This window comes from Hydra viridissima, unplaced genomic scaffold (genome assembly GCF_058129835.1).
Source record: "Hydra viridissima isolate aposymbiotic clone 2 unplaced genomic scaffold, HvirCarnegie_v1 scaffold_4, whole genome shotgun sequence".
Taxonomy (NCBI): domain Eukaryota; kingdom Metazoa; phylum Cnidaria; class Hydrozoa; order Anthoathecata; family Hydridae; genus Hydra; species Hydra viridissima.
This window is the reverse complement of record NW_028324303.1, coordinates 13,246,738-13,269,117: the sequence shown is the minus strand read 5'-3', so window position 1 is coordinate 13,269,117 and position 22,380 is coordinate 13,246,738. Positions and strand designations below refer to the sequence as shown.

At 30.2% G+C, this 22,380-nt stretch overlaps 3 protein-coding genes across 4 annotated transcripts; all 3 read left to right on the top strand.

Moving 5' to 3' along the window:
• The first annotated feature begins 236 nt into the window (after window positions 1-236).
• LOC145183674 (polypeptide N-acetylgalactosaminyltransferase 2-like) lies at window positions 237-10,091 on the top strand. Of its 2 annotated transcripts, XM_090084211.1 has the most exons (6): window positions 237-447; window positions 602-728; window positions 892-999; window positions 1,360-1,456; window positions 8,926-9,051; window positions 9,614-10,091. In XM_090084211.1, the coding sequence occupies exons 2-6, from the start codon at window positions 610-612 to the stop codon at window positions 9,755-9,757; spliced, it is 594 nt and encodes a 197-aa protein (XP_089940337.1). In that variant the 5' UTR covers window positions 237-447; window positions 602-609; the 3' UTR covers window positions 9,758-10,091. The 2 variants fall into 2 exon arrangements, with proteins under 2 accessions (XP_089940337.1, XP_089940336.1); XM_090084210.1 differs by lacking the exon at window positions 237-447 and having other exon boundaries at window positions 496-728.
• LOC145182771 (uncharacterized) lies at window positions 3,523-7,000 on the top strand. The gene is made up of 2 exons (XM_080058006.2): window positions 3,523-5,813; window positions 5,985-7,000. Exons 1-2 carry the CDS (start codon window positions 4,158-4,160, stop codon window positions 6,381-6,383), a joined length of 2,055 nt encoding a protein of 684 aa, XP_079914132.2. The 5' UTR covers window positions 3,523-4,157; the 3' UTR covers window positions 6,384-7,000.
• Window positions 10,092-13,298: 3,207 nt separating the features above from the next.
• LOC145193563 (uncharacterized) lies at window positions 13,299-15,470 on the top strand. Its single transcript, XM_080071031.2, has 2 exons — window positions 13,299-13,551; window positions 13,791-15,470. Exon 2 carries the CDS (start codon window positions 14,058-14,060, stop codon window positions 15,348-15,350), a length of 1,293 nt encoding a protein of 430 aa, XP_079927157.2. The 5' UTR covers window positions 13,299-13,551; window positions 13,791-14,057; the 3' UTR covers window positions 15,351-15,470.
• Window positions 15,471-22,380: the final 6,910 nt, after the last annotated feature.

Below are 22,380 nucleotides of genomic sequence, written 5' to 3'. Positions count from 1 at the left end.
TTTTTATGACACACACTCCATAAAAGACTATGTTTTTTAGTGTTTTTTTTTTTTTTCTTCTTTTGATTGTATACAAGATTCACCTACCTAGTGTTAGCAATATAATTGTAAATAAAAATTAAATAAATAAAATAGTTAATGCTAGAAATTAAAAAAATGTTTCAGTTTTTCAAAAATAATTTAAAGAAGTTTGATGTAATGTGTAACAATTTTGCTTACAAAAACTTAATTTCTTATTCTTTTATAATTGTTTTCTTATCCTTCATTAACATATTTTTATTTTGTTTTTACTGTATTTTGAATAATATAGCTAGTGCATATTGGTGAATTGTATTTTCCATTTTTCCTACATTCTAAATAAAAAAGGTTGTACCTAATTACTCCCTATATTGAAAGTTTTTTTTTTTTTGCTTGCACATCTGGTATGTTTTATATACATCTTAAAAGGTATGTAGTTCTTATTCAAGTGAACAAAGATTTTATTCAGTTTTCGTAATCTTTTTTGGCAACATAAAAGCAAAAAGTATGTTATAAAATTGTGCATTCACAATTACATTTCTAAATACTGTATATCTAAATTTAAATTAGTTAAATTTTTTAGTTAATAACATGCTTCAAGTCCTTCTCAAGAGTCGCTTTTTATTTATATCTTGTCTTGTGATTGTATGGATCAGTATATTGACCATTCCCAAATTTGGACAAATTTATAGAGCACGTTTGCAAGACAAGTAATATTTACTTCTTTGTAAATCTTAATGCAAATTTCAATGCAATCCTCAAACCATTTATTTTAACTAAATAAAAAACAAACATGAAAGTAATTTTTTTTTCAATAATTTTTTTGTTTTTTTTGTATCATGTTTTCTCTTATACTTGTTGCTTATTTATTAGGGATTTCTTGGAGGTTCAAACTGAAAAAGATGAAGAAGTAATAGCAGAAGAACACAATTCTCTATCAAAAAGTTATCCAGTGGAAACCCCTCTCTACTTGTTTGCTGGGTAAGCATTAAGTATATTTTGTAAAACATACTTTCTAAAAAAAATTTATTTAGTAAATAAAACATGCCAAAGTCAATTAGAATGCATGTTTTATAAAATTAGCATAATTAGAATTTTTTTTTAAGATTTAAATAAGAAAAAAGAGGAAAATTAATTTTCAATACCCCACTACAAAATCTAATCCCATTTAAATACCTTTTTTAATTTATTTAATTAAAAAAAAATTATAAACATAGAAATGTTTACAATTTTTGTAAAAGTAATAATATTCTTTGAGATTTTAAACCATTTAATAGATGTATTTAATAGTTTTAAAACTTAATTTCTTTTTATGTTTATATATTTATGAATAATTTACAGAGACTTTCAACAAGGAGACAAATGTTTAGATACTTTAGACAGAGGTACTGGTATGCAAATTGGACTTTTTGAGTGTCATGGTGCTGGTGTAAATCAGGTAACCTTGTTGTCATATATATATATATATATATATATATATATATATATATATATATATATATATATATATATATATATATATATATATATATATATATATATATATATACATATACACAGTGGTTTTCATGGAGAATAGAATTTTTTAGTTTTTTAACAATAAAACAATAACGAAAAAAGAATTCGGTTTAGTTTTTTTTCTATTTATTAGATAAATACATACAGAATACAAAAAATTTTTAAAAAATTTACAAAAAAATACAAATACTAAGTGATAATTAGGTACAACTAGGTGGTATTAAAAAAATAAGACAAAAAAAATTATTCATAAATTTAGATGTACGATACACTAGGAGGCGTAATTTATGAACCAATCAATATTTTGTGTATCCGCCTTTTGCTTTAATACAACTAAGAACTCTTCTAGGCATAGACTCAACAAGATTTTGGCACATTGCTTCTGGGACCCTGTACCAGGTTTCCTTAAGGACGTCCTTCAGCTGGCCAAGTGTGGAAATTCAAACCTTTGCCAATTCACGGTCAATCCAAGCCCAAATGTTTTCAATCGGGTTCAAATCAGGTGAGTATGGAGGCCATGGTATTGTCTTGATATTATTATTATTGAACCACTCCTCTGTATAGTATGCAGTATGTGCAGTAGTGCCATCTTGTTGAAGTTTCCATGGTTTATCAATGAGCATAAGCATGTCAATTGATGGAATTAGGCTGTTTTCCAGTACTTCTACGTATATTCTGGAGTTGATTCTTCCGGTGTATGTTTGGCACATACCAACACCTTTGTAATTGAAGTATGACCATATTCTTATTGAGCCTCTTCCACTTTGTACAGTTGGTCTAATGTACCTGGCGTAATACTTTTTGTAAGCCACTCTTTTGACTGTTATGTTAGATTTGTGATTGATAAGCTCAAAGTTACTCTCATCACTCCACATAATGTTTTTCCATTGTTCTATTGTCCAATACCTTCTTTCATGACAACATTTTAGTCTCCTTTGTTTATCATATGGACGCAGGAGCCGTTTCTTCAAAGCAGAGTAGACTCCAATCTTGTATTTGATAAGTATTGGACGGACTGTACTTTGAGAAATAGATGTATTTCGCATTGTATTGAATTCTGTAGTAAATTTTTTGTAACTATTTCTTGGATTAGCTCTGACAGCTCTAAAAAGGATACTATCGTCCTTTTTAGAGCTGTCAGAGGTTAATAATATACCAATTAACACAAAAAAGTTAATTGATAAGCTTGATTTTATTTTATTCATAAATTAAGACACACAATCAAAAAAGTCTAATATCATGTTAATTGATAGTTAATTAGTAGTTTTTTTCCCACATTTCTCATTAATAGGCCTAAATTAATTGATTTTGTCAAAAAACCTTACATAAATATGACTTACCTGGAATTAGTTAACCATTATTTAATAAATAAACAAAAGTTAAGTTAGTTTTGCAGTAAAAAGACACGAAAAATGGGCAAAAGACGAGTCACTCAAGGTGAAAGATGGCAAATTATTGCTCACATCAAAGAAGGAACCAAAAGTAATAGAGAAATCGCCGGGTTAGTTGGAGTTTCTGAGAAATGCGTTCAGACAACAAAGCAAAACTTTCTTCACATTGGTGGTGCCAGCGAGAAAACAAGGCCAGGTAGACACTATCGTCCTGGTTAATAAGGGTCTACCTGGCCTTGCGGAAGCACTTTTATTTTATTTTTATTTTAAGTATTTTCTTACATATATGTAAAAAAAAATGAGTGCATCTAAATTTTTGAAAAACACTATATATATATATATATATATAGTGTTTTTCAAAAATTTAGATGCACTCACTTTATATATATATATATATATATATATATATATATATATATATATATATATATATATATATATATATATATATATATATATATATATATATATATATATATATATATATATATATATATATATATATATTAGGACTGTTCATGTGAACACAGGAAAAAAAATTTTTTCTCGGATTTGAATGCATAGTTGTTTATTTTGCGCCATTTGACATAGTAATTGACTGTGGAAAAAATCTTTCCAATCAGATAATGTTTAGGGGGTGCTCAATGACCATAAAGTTTTACGAAAAACGTCAAAAACGTGTAAAAAGTTCCAAAGTTCCAAAAATTTCTAGAACCTGGTTAGTTAGATTTTTTCCACTGAAATATTGTCTGATTGCGTGCTATATAGATTAATTAAAGTGCAGCAGATTAACTGTCATCAGGGCACCAGACTAAAAAATGTCTGCTAGTGTTTAAAACAACTGTGTTTATATCATTTTGTTAAAATTTGTATTCATAATTTTAATACTATTATTTAACTCAATTTAGAATTTGTTCAAACAGAATAAAAAGGTTTACAAGTATAAATATTATTTTTATTTGGAATTTCAGTTTGACAACAAATGTATTAATATTTTGATAGTACCTAACCTTAGTAACCTATTACAGAAAACTAGCATGGTAGTCTGGTAGTGTATTGTTTGTTATTAAGTGCAGATAATAATAATTTCTAATTTGAAAATATTTAATTTCTTTAGTAATAATTATTATAATATATTGCTGCAGCTGCATAAACCAACAACTGAATGATAAGTTTGTATAATATGGTATTGAGTTTTGATTTTCTCATAATATTTCAGTTATCATTGAAATGGCAGCATCATCTCGTGTTGCTATCTCTACACGACTTCAAACCAAAATCTTTTTAATTGGACAACCAGAGCCAAATCTTCCAGATAAAGTTCTTCCCTTAACATCTGATGTTTTAAAAACATTTTTTTATCATCTTAATTCAACCAAAAAGTCAGTGCCTGAAAGTCTTAAAACAACTGTTGATGAACTGATTATTATTTGGAATAAAGCCCGTATTCCGACAGCATTTCATCCGAATGTAGTCTTAAAGTTGAAAACTTTAGTCCAGGAATTTAAATTAATAAAAAAAAATAAATCCAGATTGTCAGATTCTCAGAAATCGAGAGAGAAATCATTTACAGACACCATTGGCCTACTTTTTGACATTGCCCACAAGGATGCTGAAACCATGATCAGAATTGAAGAAGATAAAGAATTTTTATTGGATCAGAGATGTCAGAGAAAAATGGTGATGTTTGGAGAGGACAAAGAACTTTCAAAATTAGAAGAAAGAAATGAAGCAAGGAAACAAGCAGAGAGAGAACGAAAGCTAAAAGAAGAGCAAAGACAATCTGGTGCGAGTGCAATAGTTCCTGTTATTGAACCTTTACATGACGAAAGTTATAGTGATGGCAACGATAACGATGCTGTTGATAATGACAAAATGGTTGATAGAGATTTTGAGATAGAAATCCCTGTTTATTACAGACAACAAGTCAGTAAAGCAAGTTCTTCAGGGTCAGCTGAATCAAGTTTAGCAAGTACTCCAAAACGACAATGTATCTTAGATACAATTCTTGACTCGCCTGATGTTTCATCAACATTAGACAGAATTAATCTATCTGACACAAAATTTACTATACTAGCAGCAGCAATTGCAAGGGCTGGTGGACAGAACCTCGATGATGGATCATTGTCACGTTCTACAGTCCGTAGAAAACGAACCTATCATCGATCAAATATTGAAGCCACTGTTCGAACTGAATTCTGCGATTTGGACAAACCACCATTAATTGTCCACTGGGATGGCAAACTGATGATAGATCGTACAAATTCTGCAGCCCCTAAAGCAAATGTTGACCGGCTATCTGTAGGTGTGACAGGTCACAATGTTGACAAAATACTTGGAATAGCAAAACTATCAGCTGGAACTGGAGAAGCCCAAGCAAAAGCAGTTATTCATCTGCTTAATTTCTGGGACATAATTGGTGATGTTATTGGAATGAGTTTTGATACTACAGCCTCTAACACTGGCTCCAAAAATGGTGCATGTGTAGTTCTAGAGAAACATATAGGTAGAAATTTGTTATATTTCGCTTGCAGACACCATGTTCATGAGATCATAGTAGCAGGAGTGTTTGGATCACTATTTGGACCATCATCTGGTCCCAACATACCTCTTTTCCAGAGATTTCAGCAATATTGGCCCAAAGTTAATCAAGGAAATTTTAAACCTCTGGATGACATTCGAATGAAAATACCCCTGGTGCAAGAACTACAAAATGAAGTGATTGCATTCCTCAAAGAAAACCTGCATGTTAAAATGCCAAGGGATGACTACAAAGAAATCATGGATCTCTGTCTGTTAATACTTGGAAAACTGCCTGATCAAGAAGAGAAAAATTATCATTTCAAGATCCCTGGTGCTTATCACATGGCTCGCTGGATGGCCAAGGTTATTTATTGTTTTAAGATTTATTTATTTCGTGAAGAGTTCAAGTTGACCACAAAAGAGGAAAAAAATCTCTGTGAATTTTGCTTATTTGCTAGTCTGGTTTATGTAAAATCTTGGATATCATGCACAAATGCCAGCGATGCTCCAGTTAATGACTTGTTTCTGTTTCAGCAACTTAAGCAGTTTGCAGTTGTGAATAAAACGATTTCCGAAGCAGCAGTCAAGAACTTTCAAAACCATTTGTGGTACCTTTCACCAGAATTGGTCCCACTAGCTTTGTTTTCAAACAAACTTCAAACGGAAGAGAAGCGAAAAATGATTTCCAACATGAAATTTCACGGTGAGAACTGGTCTGAAAGGTTGATCAAATTAAAGAACATTGAAAGTCTAGAGAAGAAATCTCTGGACATGCTGGTGACATCAGTTTCAGCAAGTGCGTTGCGGTCAATGAAGGTTGATATTGATTTTCTGTTCAACAACGATCCAGCTACCTGGAATGATTCCCCAGAATACCAAGAAGGAAAAAATTTAGTATATTCATTGAAAGTAGTAAATGATGCTGCCGAATGATCTGTGGCTTTAATGTCGATGTTTAATGAATCGATTGCAAGGAATGAATCTGAAATGCAGAGGTTAATTCAGGTGGTTGAGGATCACAGAAAGCGAGTGCCAGATGCCAGAAAGTGTACTCTGAAGAGTTATAGTCCTTGCTAGCATTAACATTGCACGAACTATAACATTACGATAATTAAATGCTAATTGCTCATATGTTTTTTTGTTTATAATTCGTATTTTAATCAATGACAAAGAGTCAAAAATCCTTGTGTTTTATTTTGGAAAAATTCTGATATAACAAAAACCGCAGAACTTTAGTCGTATTGCAGTATTTTATTTCATTATTTCTCTGCTAATAAACCAGTCTAAAGTGGATATGGATTGTAATTTGTATTCAGAATTTAATATTTAGAGATAATTAAAACTGATCAAATCTGAAAAATCTAATTAACCGGGTTTTAGAAATTTGTGGAACTTTGTTACTTTTTCCATGTTTTTCACATTTTTCGTAAAACTTTATGGTCATTGAGCACCCCCTAAACATTATCTGATTGGAAAGATTTTTTGCACAGTTAATTACTATGTCAAATGGCACAAAATAAACAACTATGCAATCAAATCTGAAAAAAAAATTTTTTTTGGACAGCCCTAATATATATATATATATATATATATATATATATATATATATATATATATATATATATATATATATATATATATATATATATATATATATATATATACATACAGTGGTTTTTTAAATTTAGATTATGTTTATATCTGTATGCGTATTTATATTTATTTACAAAAGCATGTATGTATGTATGTATGTATGTATGTATGTATGTATGTATGTATGTATGTACAAACATGTGATATGATGCTTCAAGTTATTACACATAACATGTTTTTACAAAAAAAGTTACATGTTTTTTCCATAAAAAAAATAGATTTTAACACTTTTTGTTTAGTAAACAGGTTTACTAAGTTTGTTAAGTTTTGATGAATGTTTGAGGTTGTTGTTGCATTAAAAATACCAGAATGATAAGTTTTTTCCCTGTAGGAATTGCGTAGTGAATGAGAAATAGTGAATGTCAAGTTAACTACTAACAACTAACATGTTCAAGTTATCTGAAAATCAAAAGTTTTCTGATGAAGTTAAATGAAGATAATGTAGTATGCAAGTCAGAATAAACCCAAGCTGACAAAGAACATGTTCAAGCTGAAAATGAATACAATAAATTTTTAACTGTTTTTAACTCTAAAAGATCACAAAGGTCACACATTCTAAACAACCCAACAACCTAAGTTATTAAATCATGTAAAAAATGAAATTGGGAGAATCAGTAAAAGTATCCTCAGCATTATTCCCAGCATAAACTCTGAAATCAAGAACTTAATTGTCCTTAACCAATGGAACTGTACTAAAAATGTTACTGATTGGTTTAAGAGAATTAATGAAAGTGTTAATTAGTGAAAATGTTAGCACAAAAAATAGGAAAGTTATTTTTAAAACTAGTCCTATGTATCTGACCTGCTGATCAGGAATATTTAAGGATGGTTTAGTGTTCTTCTGTTGAGTAATCTTTTGTCTTCAGGTAAAATACATAATGTCAAAGCAGATCCTAAAAGCATGTCATAAATTCTCCTTTTTTCTTCTTCTCTGAGTCAGTTTTGCAAAATGCATTCTTAATTCTAATCCATGTTGAATGTAACTACTAAACTTTTGCAATAATGTGGATGTAGTGAGGAATTGTAATGCATGTCTTATCCCAGAATAGAACTACTTTTTCTATTATAGTTACTGAAATGCCACAATACCAGTTATTTAAAGGAAGTTTTTTTCCATTTATTGATACTGTAGTTCTTCTAACCAACCATATGCCACAGTCTTTCTTGAGCAGACCACAACTGCCACTTGGCATTGCAACCAACAATAACAATATATGATTCTATAGTCTTAGTGTGTGACAATTTGTGCTATGTACTGTATAACTATTTGTAAATTTATAGAAAAGATTAGATAATTAAGGTTTACAACAACAGTAAAATTCCTTATCATCATCAGTTAATATACTTTAAATTTTACATCAAAATAAGTTAAAAAATCAATTCTATAATCACTAGCAGTTTTCTTCTCAATAAATGATAAGATGAAGAAAGTTTATTACTGCTAAATTGTGCTAACTTTCTAAAACAACTGTATTACTGTAATTAGTAATTAATGATGTAATAAAGATGTAATAGTAAATGCCTAGTGTGGTAATACTTATTCCAAAGGTTATCTGAATCATAACTTTATTGAGCTACCAGTAAATATTAATATATCAGAGTGAAGGAAAAAAAAATGAAGGAGAGAGATCTAGAATATTCAAAAAAATATTTGTCATTACATGGTCAATACTTTTTTTGCATCAAATTGGGGCATCATAGATGTGATATTGATTAAAATGTATAATTACAGTACATTTGCCAACAGTTAGTGATTAGATATATTGGTGGCTTGACTTAAATTTTTCATATTAATCTAAATTTAAAATATTTTTTTGTATAGTTTTGGTTTTTGATGAAAGATTCAGGTTGGCTGAAAAACAAAAATCTTTGTGTTGAAGGGCCAACTGATTTAAAAAAAGAAGGTGGGCCTGCAATTCTAAAACCTTGTGATAAAATAGAAAATCAGGTAAGTTATTTTCTGAAATCATTTAAACTTTAAGTTTTTGTTTCATAGCATTTTCTTAATTTGGTATTTTAGCTCAATTTATAGTAAACACTCTTGAAAAAAAAAAAAGTTATAATTTAATTGATAAAAAAAGTTATTAACAGAATACACAAAGATGTAAGTTGATATTTTTGCAAATGGTCCTTGATTTTTATACATTCTGGAGTTAACCAGCTGATAGCTGTAGTTGTAGTGGGATTATGTCCATTATTTGTGTTTTTATTGTCTTGACAACTATATTAGTGATGAAGTGTTATATGTTTCTACTATATGTTGTGTAGCTTTTCAATGTAAGATATTTTTATATAATTATCTTACTATAATTTTTTGTATATAATCATTCTGCTATAATTTTTTTATGTAACTAAAAAGCATTTGCTCATTTAAAAAATAGTTTGTGATGGCAGGTTTAGATTTGTTATAGCCATTAATGGCTAGTTTAGACTCTTAGATTTTTTTTTTTTTTTTTTTTTTTTTTTCCTTTTTTAGTAATAAAAGTTTTATATTTGGTTGTTGTTTTTAGTCTTGGATATATGAAAAAGAAAGTATTCATCTTTCTGGATCTACACTTTGTTTACATACAAAAAACGATTTTATCTTTGTTGAGAAATGTAATCCTTCTCTTCAAGAACAGAAGTTTAAATTGAATACACCTCCAGGATTTTAATTTTGATGCTTAAATTATTTTATTTAAACATAAATACTTGATCTTGTTTTTTTGTTGTTTTTTTTAAATCTTAATTTTTCTATAATTTTGGTTTATGATATTTAAATTAAAATAGCTTTTCTAATGTTATTTATCTGTTTTTTTATTTTTTGTTAAGTTGAAATATTTTTGTCTTATTTGCACACTTTTGAAATATATTTTTTTAACAAGTCTCTTTAGATGTAATACGTATTATTGTAGCTGTGTTGCTCACTCGAATTCTTTTTGACTGACTTTTTAATGAAATCTGAATTTTAGATGATAATATATCTTCACCGTTTCAGATGATAATAAATCTTTGCCGTTTTAGTAAAAAAAACCTTTGATAAAAGAACTTTATTATAGAAAATCCGACTTAATTTCCATGAGTCAAATTCAATTTTTGAACAGTTTGAAGTCTCAAATTATAAAAAAATTTTTCTGATTACTTTTTTTTTTATATATATAGACCCAAAGGTGAACAAAGCTGGTTTACTTTTTGGTTTTTATGCAATTGTCTTTAGTGATCGATCGGAATTCGGTTCGGATCCGGTTTCCGGCCAAAATTACGGCCGGAACCGAAATTCCGGTTACGGGTATATATAAGATTTCTGTTCCGGCCGGATTTCCGTTTTAAAATGCCACCAAGAATATATCTTATAAAGCTTTATTTAGCATAATACCCTTATTATCATTTTGATAAAAATGATTAACAAATTTTAATTAGCAGTTAAGCTTGAGAATTAATGTAAATAAAATTTGGCTTTGTTTGAACACTAACTAATTTTCTTGTTTAAATTAATACTCATCTTTTAATGTTTTTATCGCTATAATTTGAGCTGAACTTACACCATTCTGATTCTTACCAGGTCATTTTCTTAAACATTGTCATGATCCAAACGGACAATTTTGAACCTCCTAAAGATGAATTGGCTCCTGCAGCTCAAAGTCTGACGACAATGAAAAAAAATTCCATCTTTTTCACACATTGTAAAAATTATTGCGCAATCTCGAACAGGGGAAAATGATTAATGTGCATTTTGACAATCCAAAATATCATTTAAGTGTTAAATGATTTTTTTAGATTGTCTAATTGTTCCTCTACGCCTTGGGTTTCGGAAAAACTTTTAAAAAATGTATAATTTTAATTATTTTTACTACATTATTTTTGTTTAAATTAGAACTAACTTTTTAAAAATATATTACTTATTTTCGGTTCCGGTTTCTGTTCCTGTTCCGTTTTGGATTAATTTTCGGTTCCGGTTTCGGTTAGGAATATTTAGGCACCGCCGATTCGGTTCGTAAAATCCGCAAAAAGCCAATCCGACTTATTTTGCGGATTAAAATAGTTAGTTCGTAAAAATTTTTCGGATTAATAATCCGAAAGCTAATTTACGAACCACTAGCGAATTTTTTTTTTGCGGATTCACTTCGCTGTTCGGATTATCAATCCGAAAAATTTTTACGAACCACTAGCGGATTTTTTTTTTTGCGGATTCTCTTTGCTGTTCGGATTATTAATCCGAAAAATTTTTACAAATCAGTTTAACTTTAATTCGTTTAGCGAATTATACGAATCGCGTTCCGTTCGCGTCACCATTAAATGGTGTGGTCCAAAAAAATTACGTTTTTATTATGTGCGCGTCCTATAAATAGTGGATTTCTTTTTTATTTTCAATCAGTTCTATTTGGAAATCTTCACATACAACAATTCGTTCAACAGATCAAGTCTACTATTCTTCAGCTACATTTATTACGGTAAGCCAATATTATATTAATTTGATTTAAAAGTTAAGAATATTTCAAACTGAATTTTTGCGGTTTTTTTTTTTTTTTTTTTTTTGTGGATCGAATTCCTTTGCGAATTATTTCGCTTTGCGGATTGCTTCAATTAGTGGATTGGTCCGATAAAATTTATATTGTAATATTTCTTCTACTTAAATATCAACAGAAATAAAAATAGAAATAGAGATAAAAACTAGTTTGAGAAATTGTTACGCTCATTTCAATAATTAAGGCAAATAATTAGTTCTTTTATTGAAAACTTTATGCATGCCTCTAAAATATCATTTATTGTTAAGACGAATATTAAGGAAAATTTTCAAATAACTTAATAAATAATTAGTTCTTTTTCGGAAACTGTTTGTATGCATCAAAAACTATCACGTTTTATTAAGGCAAATATTAAGGAAATATTGAGGCAAATATTTCAATAAAAAGTCAGTAAATCGAAAATGTGATTTGATCCGTGTTTTCGAATTTTTAATCCGAAAAGTAATCCTTATTAACAATCTGATCCGTTTTTGTGGATTTTAAATTCAATAAATAATCCGAAATATTCGTCCGATCCGATATGGCAAACTCAATCCGATTCGTTTCTTTTTTTTTTTTTTATTTCACTTTTTTTTTCTTTTCAGATGCCTAAGCTGTCTAATATTTGGGAATTCTTCAACAATGTGGAGGAAAACAAGGCAAAATGCAAGGCCTGTGACAAAATATACTTAATCAATAAAAGCACCACAAGTCCTTTAAGGAACCATTTGAAAAGAGTCCACTTGAATTTATATAAACAATTAGAAAGGAAAGACAAGCAAAAATCAACAATACCAGACATTTTTGATGAGCTTGCCTCTGAAGACCCAGATTTTGAACAAACACAAGAAAGAGGAAAAAAGAGGAGATGTCCACAAACACAAAAAGATACACCAGTATCGCCACAGCCTGGACCAAGTGGAACTTGTGGCACTTCTTACACACAGACACGGCAAGGCAGAAAACAGGCTACCAAACCTGAATGGGAAGTTACTGACATCAATCAAATAAGAACAGTTGTTGACATTACTAAATGGGTGATTGAGGACACTCAACCATTTTCTATTGTAGAAACTGACGCATTCACCCGGGTGATGAGAACTGCAACCAACGGTCAATTCAGAGCCATTACAGCAAAGAATATATCTACAAAATACATTCCTCTCCTTTTTAAATTCATCAAGGAACAAGTAAAAAACATTTTCAATTCAGTCAAGTCAAATCTTGATGGAGTGGCCTTTACATCCGACGTGTGGACCACTGATCACACCAATTTGTCTTTCATGAGCCTTACACTCCACTATATAGATTCAAAGTTCCAATTAAAGCGCTTCTTGGTAGAAATGTCCTAGGGGAGAACGGGGTGAGATGGGACATGGGGTGAGATGGGACTTGGCAATATCTCAGTGAAAAATTTAATAAAGCAAAAGTTTTTTATATATGTTATAAGTTTGCAATAGCTTCTTCATATTGTTGTGTTTTTTAAGTTTCAGGAATATTTTTTTTTCGGATTATTTGCGAATATGTAAAAATCTAACAATTTTCCTGGATTTTGAAGACATCATTAATATTAAATATTTATGTATTGTTTGCATATATTTTTATGTTTATGGTTTTTAATTATTCACTATTGTTTTATTTAACTACTGAAGAAATATGATTAGCATATGGCTACGAGAACTATATAAAATAAAGGTTTTCTCACACTTACGAGTAATGGGGTGACTTGGGACAGGAGATATGGGGTGAAATGGGACACTGTTCAATTTTATCATTTTTTTAATTTACTGTACTTTAACTTTTATAATCAATATTTTTGTAAAAAAGCAAGTGAACAGAAAATTATATTTATGTTTATGATAAGATTTCAATGTTTACTTTATAGTAAAGTGTTTTTTATCATAGAAAATAATTATTATTATATTGGATTTCTTTGTTACTTTGTCCTGAAGACATCTTTCACAGTAAGTATTGTTTTAATGCCAATCATTTTTGTATTTTAAATTCAGTTTAAATAAAGTTCTTCACTATTAGCCTTATTAAATTTAATCACATTATAAGTTTTATAGGGTTGTGATACTATTTTATTTTCATTAAAATGAATTTAAAATTTATAGCCTAATCTGGATTTTGGTTAATGCAATTAAAAAGAGCATAATTTTTTTTAATAATGGAGTGAGTAATATGAGTAATAATTTTTCAGATGCCAAGAAAGTACAAACGAGTGACAAGTCGGTTAAAGCCTGATGCTCATACAATAAAAGCTGCTGTGATGGCTGTCGAATCTGGCTGTTTATCACTATGAGCAGCTGCACAAGAGTATACAATTTCAAAATCAAGTTTACAGCGGAAAATAAAGGCTAACAAAGAAACTTCTTACAGTAACTTATACTTTGATGAACAACATAAATATATTTTTAATAAGACACAAGAAGATGAACTTTCAATATATCTTCGTCAAGCATCTAATATGCATTATGGACTTGATGTTAGAGAAACAAAGCAACTTGCATATCAATATGCAATTAAAAATGACATTAAAATACCAGAAAACTGGAAAAAGAGTGAAACAGCTGGAACTGAATGGTTTTATTTATTCTTAAACCGTACAAAATTATCTATTCGTACGCCAGAAGCTACCAGCCTCAGTCGAACAACTAGTTTCAATCGCACAAATGTAGATACTTTCTTCAAAAACCTTGACAGTGTGCAGAAGCGCTATAACTTTTCTGCTGATTGCATTTACAACATTGATGAAACAGGTCTGACAACTGTTCATAAGCCAGTGAAAGTGATTGCTGGTAAAGGAGTAAAGCAAGTAGGACAGGTAACTTCTGCTGAAAGGGGAACCCTAGTTACAATGGTGGGTTGCATTAATGCCCTTGGAAATTTTATTCCACCGTTTTTGATATTTCCTCGTGTCCACTTTCGTAGCCATATGCTTAAAGGTGCACCAACAGGTACAAAAGGTGATGCTAATCCTAGTGGATGGATAAATACAGAAATTTTTTTGAAATGGTTTGATCATTTTGTGGAGTATGGGCATCCCAGCAAGGATCATCCATTACTTTTAATAATGGACAACCACAAAACTCATATATCGATTGAACTGATGGATAAAGCTAAGGAAAGCAATGTTGTGCTCTTGACATTGCCACCCCATTGCAGCCACAAACTCCAACCACTTGACAGATCAGTATTTGGGCCATTAAAGAAATTTTACAATTCAGCATGTGATTCATGGTTAAAGGCGCATCCAAATACTCCTATGACGATATATGACATTTCTGAAAATTTAGGAATAGCTTATACGAGAGCCTTTACTTCCCAAAACATTCAAAATGGTTTTAAAGCAGCTGGCATTTTCCCGTACGATCCATATGTTTTCAGTGATGTCGACTTTTTATGTTCTTATGTATCTGATCGACCAATTCCAGCAAATGACAAATCCGACAAACAAACAATCCCCACATCACTGTGTATTGTATCTGAAGTTATTAATAAAAAGAAACAGCAAATCAGCACTTCTGCCTACCATTGGACAGCAGAAGATATAAGGCCATTTCCAAAAGCGGGTGAAAGGGTGGCAAAGAGAAAAAGTGCAAAAAAAAAATGTTCTAGGTCTCTGGTATTGACTGACACACCAACAAGAAATGAACTAGTTGAAAGTTTATCAGAATGTAAAAGAAAAAAAGAAGATAAAGATAAGAAAAAGAAAAAAAGTTACCCCCTCAGACATCAACGTAATTTTGACTCAATTTAAACATCAAGCAACCTGTTGAACAAAGTTACAAATGCATTTAGAATGGTATTTTATTCTTGTTAAACATAAATAAATTTTGTGTATTGTTATGTTTTATAAGGAGTAGAATAAACAATTAAATAATGCTTAAAATTATTTGTTTCTATTTTTGTCCCATTTCACCCCAACCATTGTCCCATTTCACCCCAACATGGGGTGACATGGGACAAACAGTGTCACTTTAAAAAACCAAGCTCTTGAACTTAATTTGATGGTTAAATAATGGGTTTTGCAATAATTTAACATGACAATTCATTGGACTATAGTTTTAAACCGATTTGTATGGTTATTGTGGAAAATTTAAAGCACAGCACGCAAGCAAATTTTTTTGTCCCATCTCACCCCGTTCTCCCCTACTTCCCCGAACAACATACTGCCGACAATATTGCCAAGAAGCTCAATGAATCTATCAACAAACTGGAACTTGATTTTGGAGTCAAAACCTGGATAACAGTCGACGGTGCAGCTAATGTCCAAGCAGGTGTTAGGAAATCAATTGGGGTTCAAAGTGCAATTTGGTGTGTCGACCACCGTCTAAATCTAGTTGTCAGTGGTGCTGTCGATGATAAAAGATATCCAAAATGGTCAATTCTCAACCACAAAATAACAAAATTAGTAGGTCACTTCAACCAGTCCTCTCAAAAAGCTATGACTTTAGTTAATGCTGCCAAAGCCTTAAAAAACTCCAGAACGAAGTTAGTACAGAGATGCCCCACAAGATGGAACTCTGACCTCCATCAAATGGAGTCTGTGGTGGATCTTCTTCCGGCGATGCATTCTTTAAAGAATCCGAACCCTACTGTTTCTGGAGGTTGTAAGTTGACAGATCTTTTACCAACAGATGATGAAGTGGAATCTATTCAATCTGTCATCCGGCTTCTGAGAGGCTTTTCAGAATTCTCTGAGAAATGCAGCAGTGAAAAGAATGTTAGCATCTGTTCCGTTATTAATTGCCTATACAACATCAGAGGAAGATTAGCAAGGGAGATGATCAAGCCAAAAACCGAGGTGTCATCAGAGCTTGCTCACTACTTCAATGAAGATCTAAACAAAAGATTCGAAGGGGAGTTGATGAATATTGAATTCTCTATAGCTCATTTTTTAGATCCTAACAGCAAGGGCATGTGCTTTGTGGATGAAGGGGAAAAATTTGAAGTAGTCAAAACTGCAGTAAAAAAAGCTATGGAAGAACTGTCAAAAAAAGAAATTTTGGCTAGCCAAAGCACTCCTTCCCCTTCAATGTTGGATGACGAAGATGATGACGACTTTGATTTCACTGAACAACTGAGGAAGAAAGTGTTTGGTGCAGGTTACATTAATCCTGGAGGTGAAACAAGCACCAAGAAAGCCATTTCTACTGAAATTGAGGGGTATTTGAATTCAAAACCAGTTCCAGCAAATACAAATGTACTGGAATTCTGGAAACAAAACCAGCATATTTACCCAATAATGTCAAGGCTGGCCAGAAAAAACCTCTGTATACCTGCTGCATCATCAACATCTGAAAGAGTTTTCTCAACAGCAGGGAATATATACAGCTTTAGAAGAACCAATCTTTCAATCTCAAAGGTTGAGATGTTGGTATATATGAAAGAAAACACTAAGCAACTCAGTAAAATTCAAGACATTGTGTGGCCAGGAAATGAATTTGGAAAATGATTAACTTTCAGTGTGATTTTGACTTTTTTTTATTTCTTAACAAGGAAATCATTTCGTTTCATTGTGTATTTGAATATTATAAATAAATAAAAATGAATCTTAATTCGAAAGCTTTTTTTATTCTGAATCCGTATAAATCCGTAAAAATAATATCGGTTCGGATTCCAATTCGAAAAAAATTTTTCGAATTGCAATCCGATCCGAAAGTATCGAATCGGATTGCAATCCGAAAAAATAATCCGAAAAAATTTTAACGAATTATTTTCCGATAAATTATTTTCGGATCAAATCAATCCGTAAGTAGTTTGAACCGTTTAGCATAGATAATTCGGTGCACAATCCGCAAACCGATAAACAGTAACGAATCGGCGGTCTCTAGGAATATTTAGAATCTATTACCGGTTTGGTACCGGTTCCGGCAAAATCTCTGTTCCGGTCGATCACCAATTGTCTTTAACAAGACTTTTTTGAGAAGTGAATTAATGATCAGACCAAGACTATTATTTTCATCTCTTAAAAAAGTAATTAGGCTAATTTCAACCTTTAAAATGCATCATCCAAAAAGTGAGGTCCTTTTAAATAAAATGACAAAACAGACTTAAGACATAAAAATGAGAGATTGTTGAAATTTCTCAAATCAAAAAAGCAAAAATGCTATATGCTCCAAAATGTGCACAAATGCAGATTGGATTTATTAATCTTCTTCAAAAAAAACATTCAAAGGTTGGGTTTTCCAATCTGATTCAGAAAAAAGTCAAAAGTATTGTAAATTGGTTTTTAATTGCGACTTTCTTCTTTACTTATGTTAGATCTATAACATGATCGATATTGAATGATCCAGGTTTTATCAATTATCATGCTCTCATTGCATCAATTTTAATTTGGGTAGTGAAAAATTCCTTAGGAATATGTTTTAATGCGAAAAATCAAAAAAAGCTGAATAATCAGTTAGAATTGAAAAATCTGGCTAAAATATCTTTAAGTTAAGGTAAAGTCTGCTTTTCTCTACATCTACTAAGAAACGATGAACTAAAATTTCGAGGATTCATATTTTTTTGATGAAAATCACTCTCCAAAAAATCTACATAATAAAATCTTCAGACTTTTTCTCTCTACAAGCTGTGATGTGATTAGTTGTGGACAAATTAGAAGTATTTGGATCGAAATTAACGAATTCTATTTTCTTTAAACAGTTGCTGTAAATGATATTGTAATACTGAATGATGAACTAAATTGATGTGAGATGATTAATTAGAAGAAGGTTTTAAGTTTTCACTTTTTACTTACAGTAATTGTATGAGTATAAACAATAGGTTGGACAACTTTTCACTCTGTGACTGGTATGCTTTGGATCGTTGTCCTGCATTTAAATCTATTCGAATGCCATAACTTCCTCTCATAGGGCAATATGATGTTTTGTAATGTTCCGAGAAAAATGTTTTGATCCATAGTCAAACATTTATTTTTGCTCCGCCATGTTTAAAAATTTTTAGAGTATTGCGGTTTATTTGAAGAGTTAGGTGGCCTCCTAACATATATCCTACGTCCTCTTGACCCAAATAAAACAATTTGCTCTCATCAGATTAGATCTCAAAATGTTAAACCATTTTTAAGCAGGCATATTTGCAAAACGCAATCTTATTATCTCGTGCCTTTTTTTCAACAGGGGAACTTTTCTTGGGCCTCTGGCGATTAATTTGCTTTTTACTAACCGCCTACATATTGTTCTCGAAGAAACGCTTAAATTTAAATGTTCTTTAACTTCGCGGGAAATTACAAAAGGATCGGTAACAATGCTCACTCGTTGTTTTTTTTCGACCTCTTGTTTCACTTACATTTTTCCATTCCTGATCAACATTGGAGAACAACCTAATATCTCAAAAATATATCCATGTTTTTCCTTCTTGTTTCAATTTTATAAAAATTTTATAATTTTATAATAAAATGTCTTTTTTCAATACTACAATGCTTTGCATGACCCATAATTTCTATTTATAAAATAAACTTACTTGATTATTTTATATATTCTATTAAATTAACATTTAAATCAATCTTACCTTTAATTAACATTACTAAAAACAAGTAAACAAACAGTTAATATAAATACATTAATAGGAAACGACAGATGTTATTTTAACCAAGAAAACTAAATATGTCCATCAATAATTTGAACAGTTTTACCAATGTTTTTTACTCCCATTTATTGTTATAGGGGAAGTGGGGGCATAACCGTTTTTCAACATTTCCCTTTGAAAAATATTACCTAATATGGCAAAAAGCATACCATGCGTCGGTAAATCAGTTTCCTTCATTTCGATTATGTCAAAAAGAACGCCTGTTGCGTTTCTGGAAAGTTGTACATAATAATGTCTATTTTGATAAAAATATTATATTTACATCATATTTTTCCAGACCTTTTTTTTGAGGATTAAGCAATATTTGATTTTAATGTGAAACAAGTTTGTAATCAGCATTATTTCATCAAGTAAAAACCGTTTTTGATATCGGCATAATTTAATGAGGAACCAATGAAACTGCATTCTTTCTAAAAACTGTCCTCTGGGGCAAAACCGCATAGACCCACAGGAGGCACAACCGCGTACTTCTAATATTTGTCATCGTTAAATAACTATGAATGACAATAATCACAATCGTCACACTTGAATGCTTCATGTAAAAACTTAAATAGAAATAGTATTGTTTTGAAATGTCGGAAATAAGATTTCGTATTTTTTTATTTAATTTTTATAAATGAGCTTTTGATTAAAATTTAAAACTAAGAGAATAAATCGATATCTTTTTATATTAAATATAACAAGATATCGATTTATACGTGATTATCATATATTGTAGGTATATAATTATGCATTTCATAATATATATATATATATATATATATATATATATATATATATATATATATATATATATATATATTATGAAATGCATAATTATATAGGTATATAATTATGCATTTCATATTTATATATTATGAAATGCATAATTATATAGGTATATAATTATGCATTTCATAATATATATATATATATTATGAAATGCATAATTATATAGGTATATAATTATGCATTTCATAATATATATATATATATATATATTATGAAATGCATAATTATGTAGGTATATAATTATGCATTTCATATATATATATATATATATATATATATATATATATATATATATATATATATATATATATATATATATATATTAGGGTGCGGTTGTGCCTCACTATAGGGGCACAACCGTTTTTTTCACTAAGTCTAATTTTTGTGTTATAACATTTTCAAAAGCCGTTCTATTTTTTTCTTAATTTCAGCAATTTAAAGCTTATGATGTGTTTATCGAAATACACTGTTAAAAAAAACGCATGCCATTTTTATTTTCATACTCCATTAATCTAAACGTTACGGGGGCTATGCCCCCGCTTCCCCTACCTAAGTTTACTAATTTATATTTAAGTTTAAATAAAATTATCACAAATAATTATTTTGCACGTCACTACTATTATTTTGTCCACGACTGTAAATAGAAAAGTGTGTTTTATTTAGGAGATAAATCGATTATTCATAACACTGTTCAAAGCAATTTAAAATTAAATATACCATCACAGAAGAGTATACCATCAAAGAAGAATATACCATGACAGAAGCTTTTATTGAAAAATCAAAATTTAAGTTAAAGCCGGAAAAGGGTTTTCCCTGAAAATTTCGTGAAATAAAAAATTTAGTAAACTTGGATCAGATGGTACGCCGATCACCAAATACATTTGACTAATGTTACACTAAAAAAGCATTAAGATATGGTGGTGGAAGCATTATGGTATGGGGATGTTTATCCTCATTATGACAGCTGATATTTGTAAGATATATTGGATGAGCCTTCACAATCCCCAGATTTAAATGCAATAGAAATCTTTCGGAAAATTGTAAAAGATGAGGTAGCAAACACAAGCCTCAGAACAACAAAGATCTATGAGTGGCTGTAAAAACAGCATGGTATGCTATTCTAGTATCAAGATGCCAAAAGTTGGTCAACAGCATGCTCAAAAGGCTTAGTGCAGATAAAAAAAAAAAAAAAAAAAAAAGAAGACAGCCAACTAAGAATTTTTTTTGTTTTTGAAAAATTTGCATTTTCAATCTGTTAACACAGTCTGTCAACCCTTTTTTTTTTTGTATATAAACAATGAATTTTCTGATTTTTTCTGTGCTCACATTTTCTGCGTTTATTACTTTTTTACAGTAAATTCTCATTACTTTCTAAAAAATTAATATTTAGATGAGAATTCTCCTTAAAATATGATGTATAACACAAAACTGTATGTTCGAGATGTTTGAAAAGTCTTCGGGATTTACTAATATTTTTTATTACAAAATAATAGCGTTTTATTTCCATGTAATGTAGTCTCCGTCACATCATTTGGGGCTATAGGCCGATTGACTAATCAATGTGACATATAGTCGGTTAAAAATTTGTAGTTACTGCAGCCGTGTGAGGCCTAGAGTTATCTTGCTGCCACCACAGATCACGAAACTTTGTCGGTGTGGATCGCAGTTTCCGCCATTTCTCTCCATAACTATTTACGAGTTTGCAGTAGCGTTCACCTGTAGCGACAGGTGAGTGGTGTATAAAGATTTGAAGAAGTCTCTCCGACAATATGATTTTATGTGTGCAGAAGAAATTAAGAGGCCGCGCTGCAGTGGTTCAGTTCACTACCAATTCGTCACTGATCAATTTAAAATGAAACTTAAACATTTGTATAATTGTCGTAAAAATGTCATAAGGTGTGATGGACTGCATTACAAACTGCATTACATCGAAATAACACGCTTTCTAGAGTTACTATTTTGCAATAAAAAAATATTGCTAAATTGTTAAAACTTTTTGATCATGCTTAACACGAAATTGCTTAAAAAAAAAAAAAAAAAAAAAAAAAAAAAAAAATCATTTTCAATCACTGACAATAACATGTTGTAAGTCTTGTTTTTTGTTTCTTTCCATCACTCTAAAACGTATTGGTAAGCAAATTATACAAATTCAAGTACTGAACTCTACTCAGGTAGCCTAATTTTCATTCAAAAGTAATAGAATACTTGTACATATAATTTTTATGATTTATGGTATATATTTTTTAACATGATTTTACTATTATTTAATATTATTCTAAAGTTACTGTTCTGATTGTTATCTACTGTGTTATTTATATTGTTGTTACTTTTGTTGTTGTTGTTGTTGTTGTTGTTGTTAACAATTTTAATACTACCATTGATAATAGTAAATTAGTATTAGTAATAATGATATTAGCATTAATTAT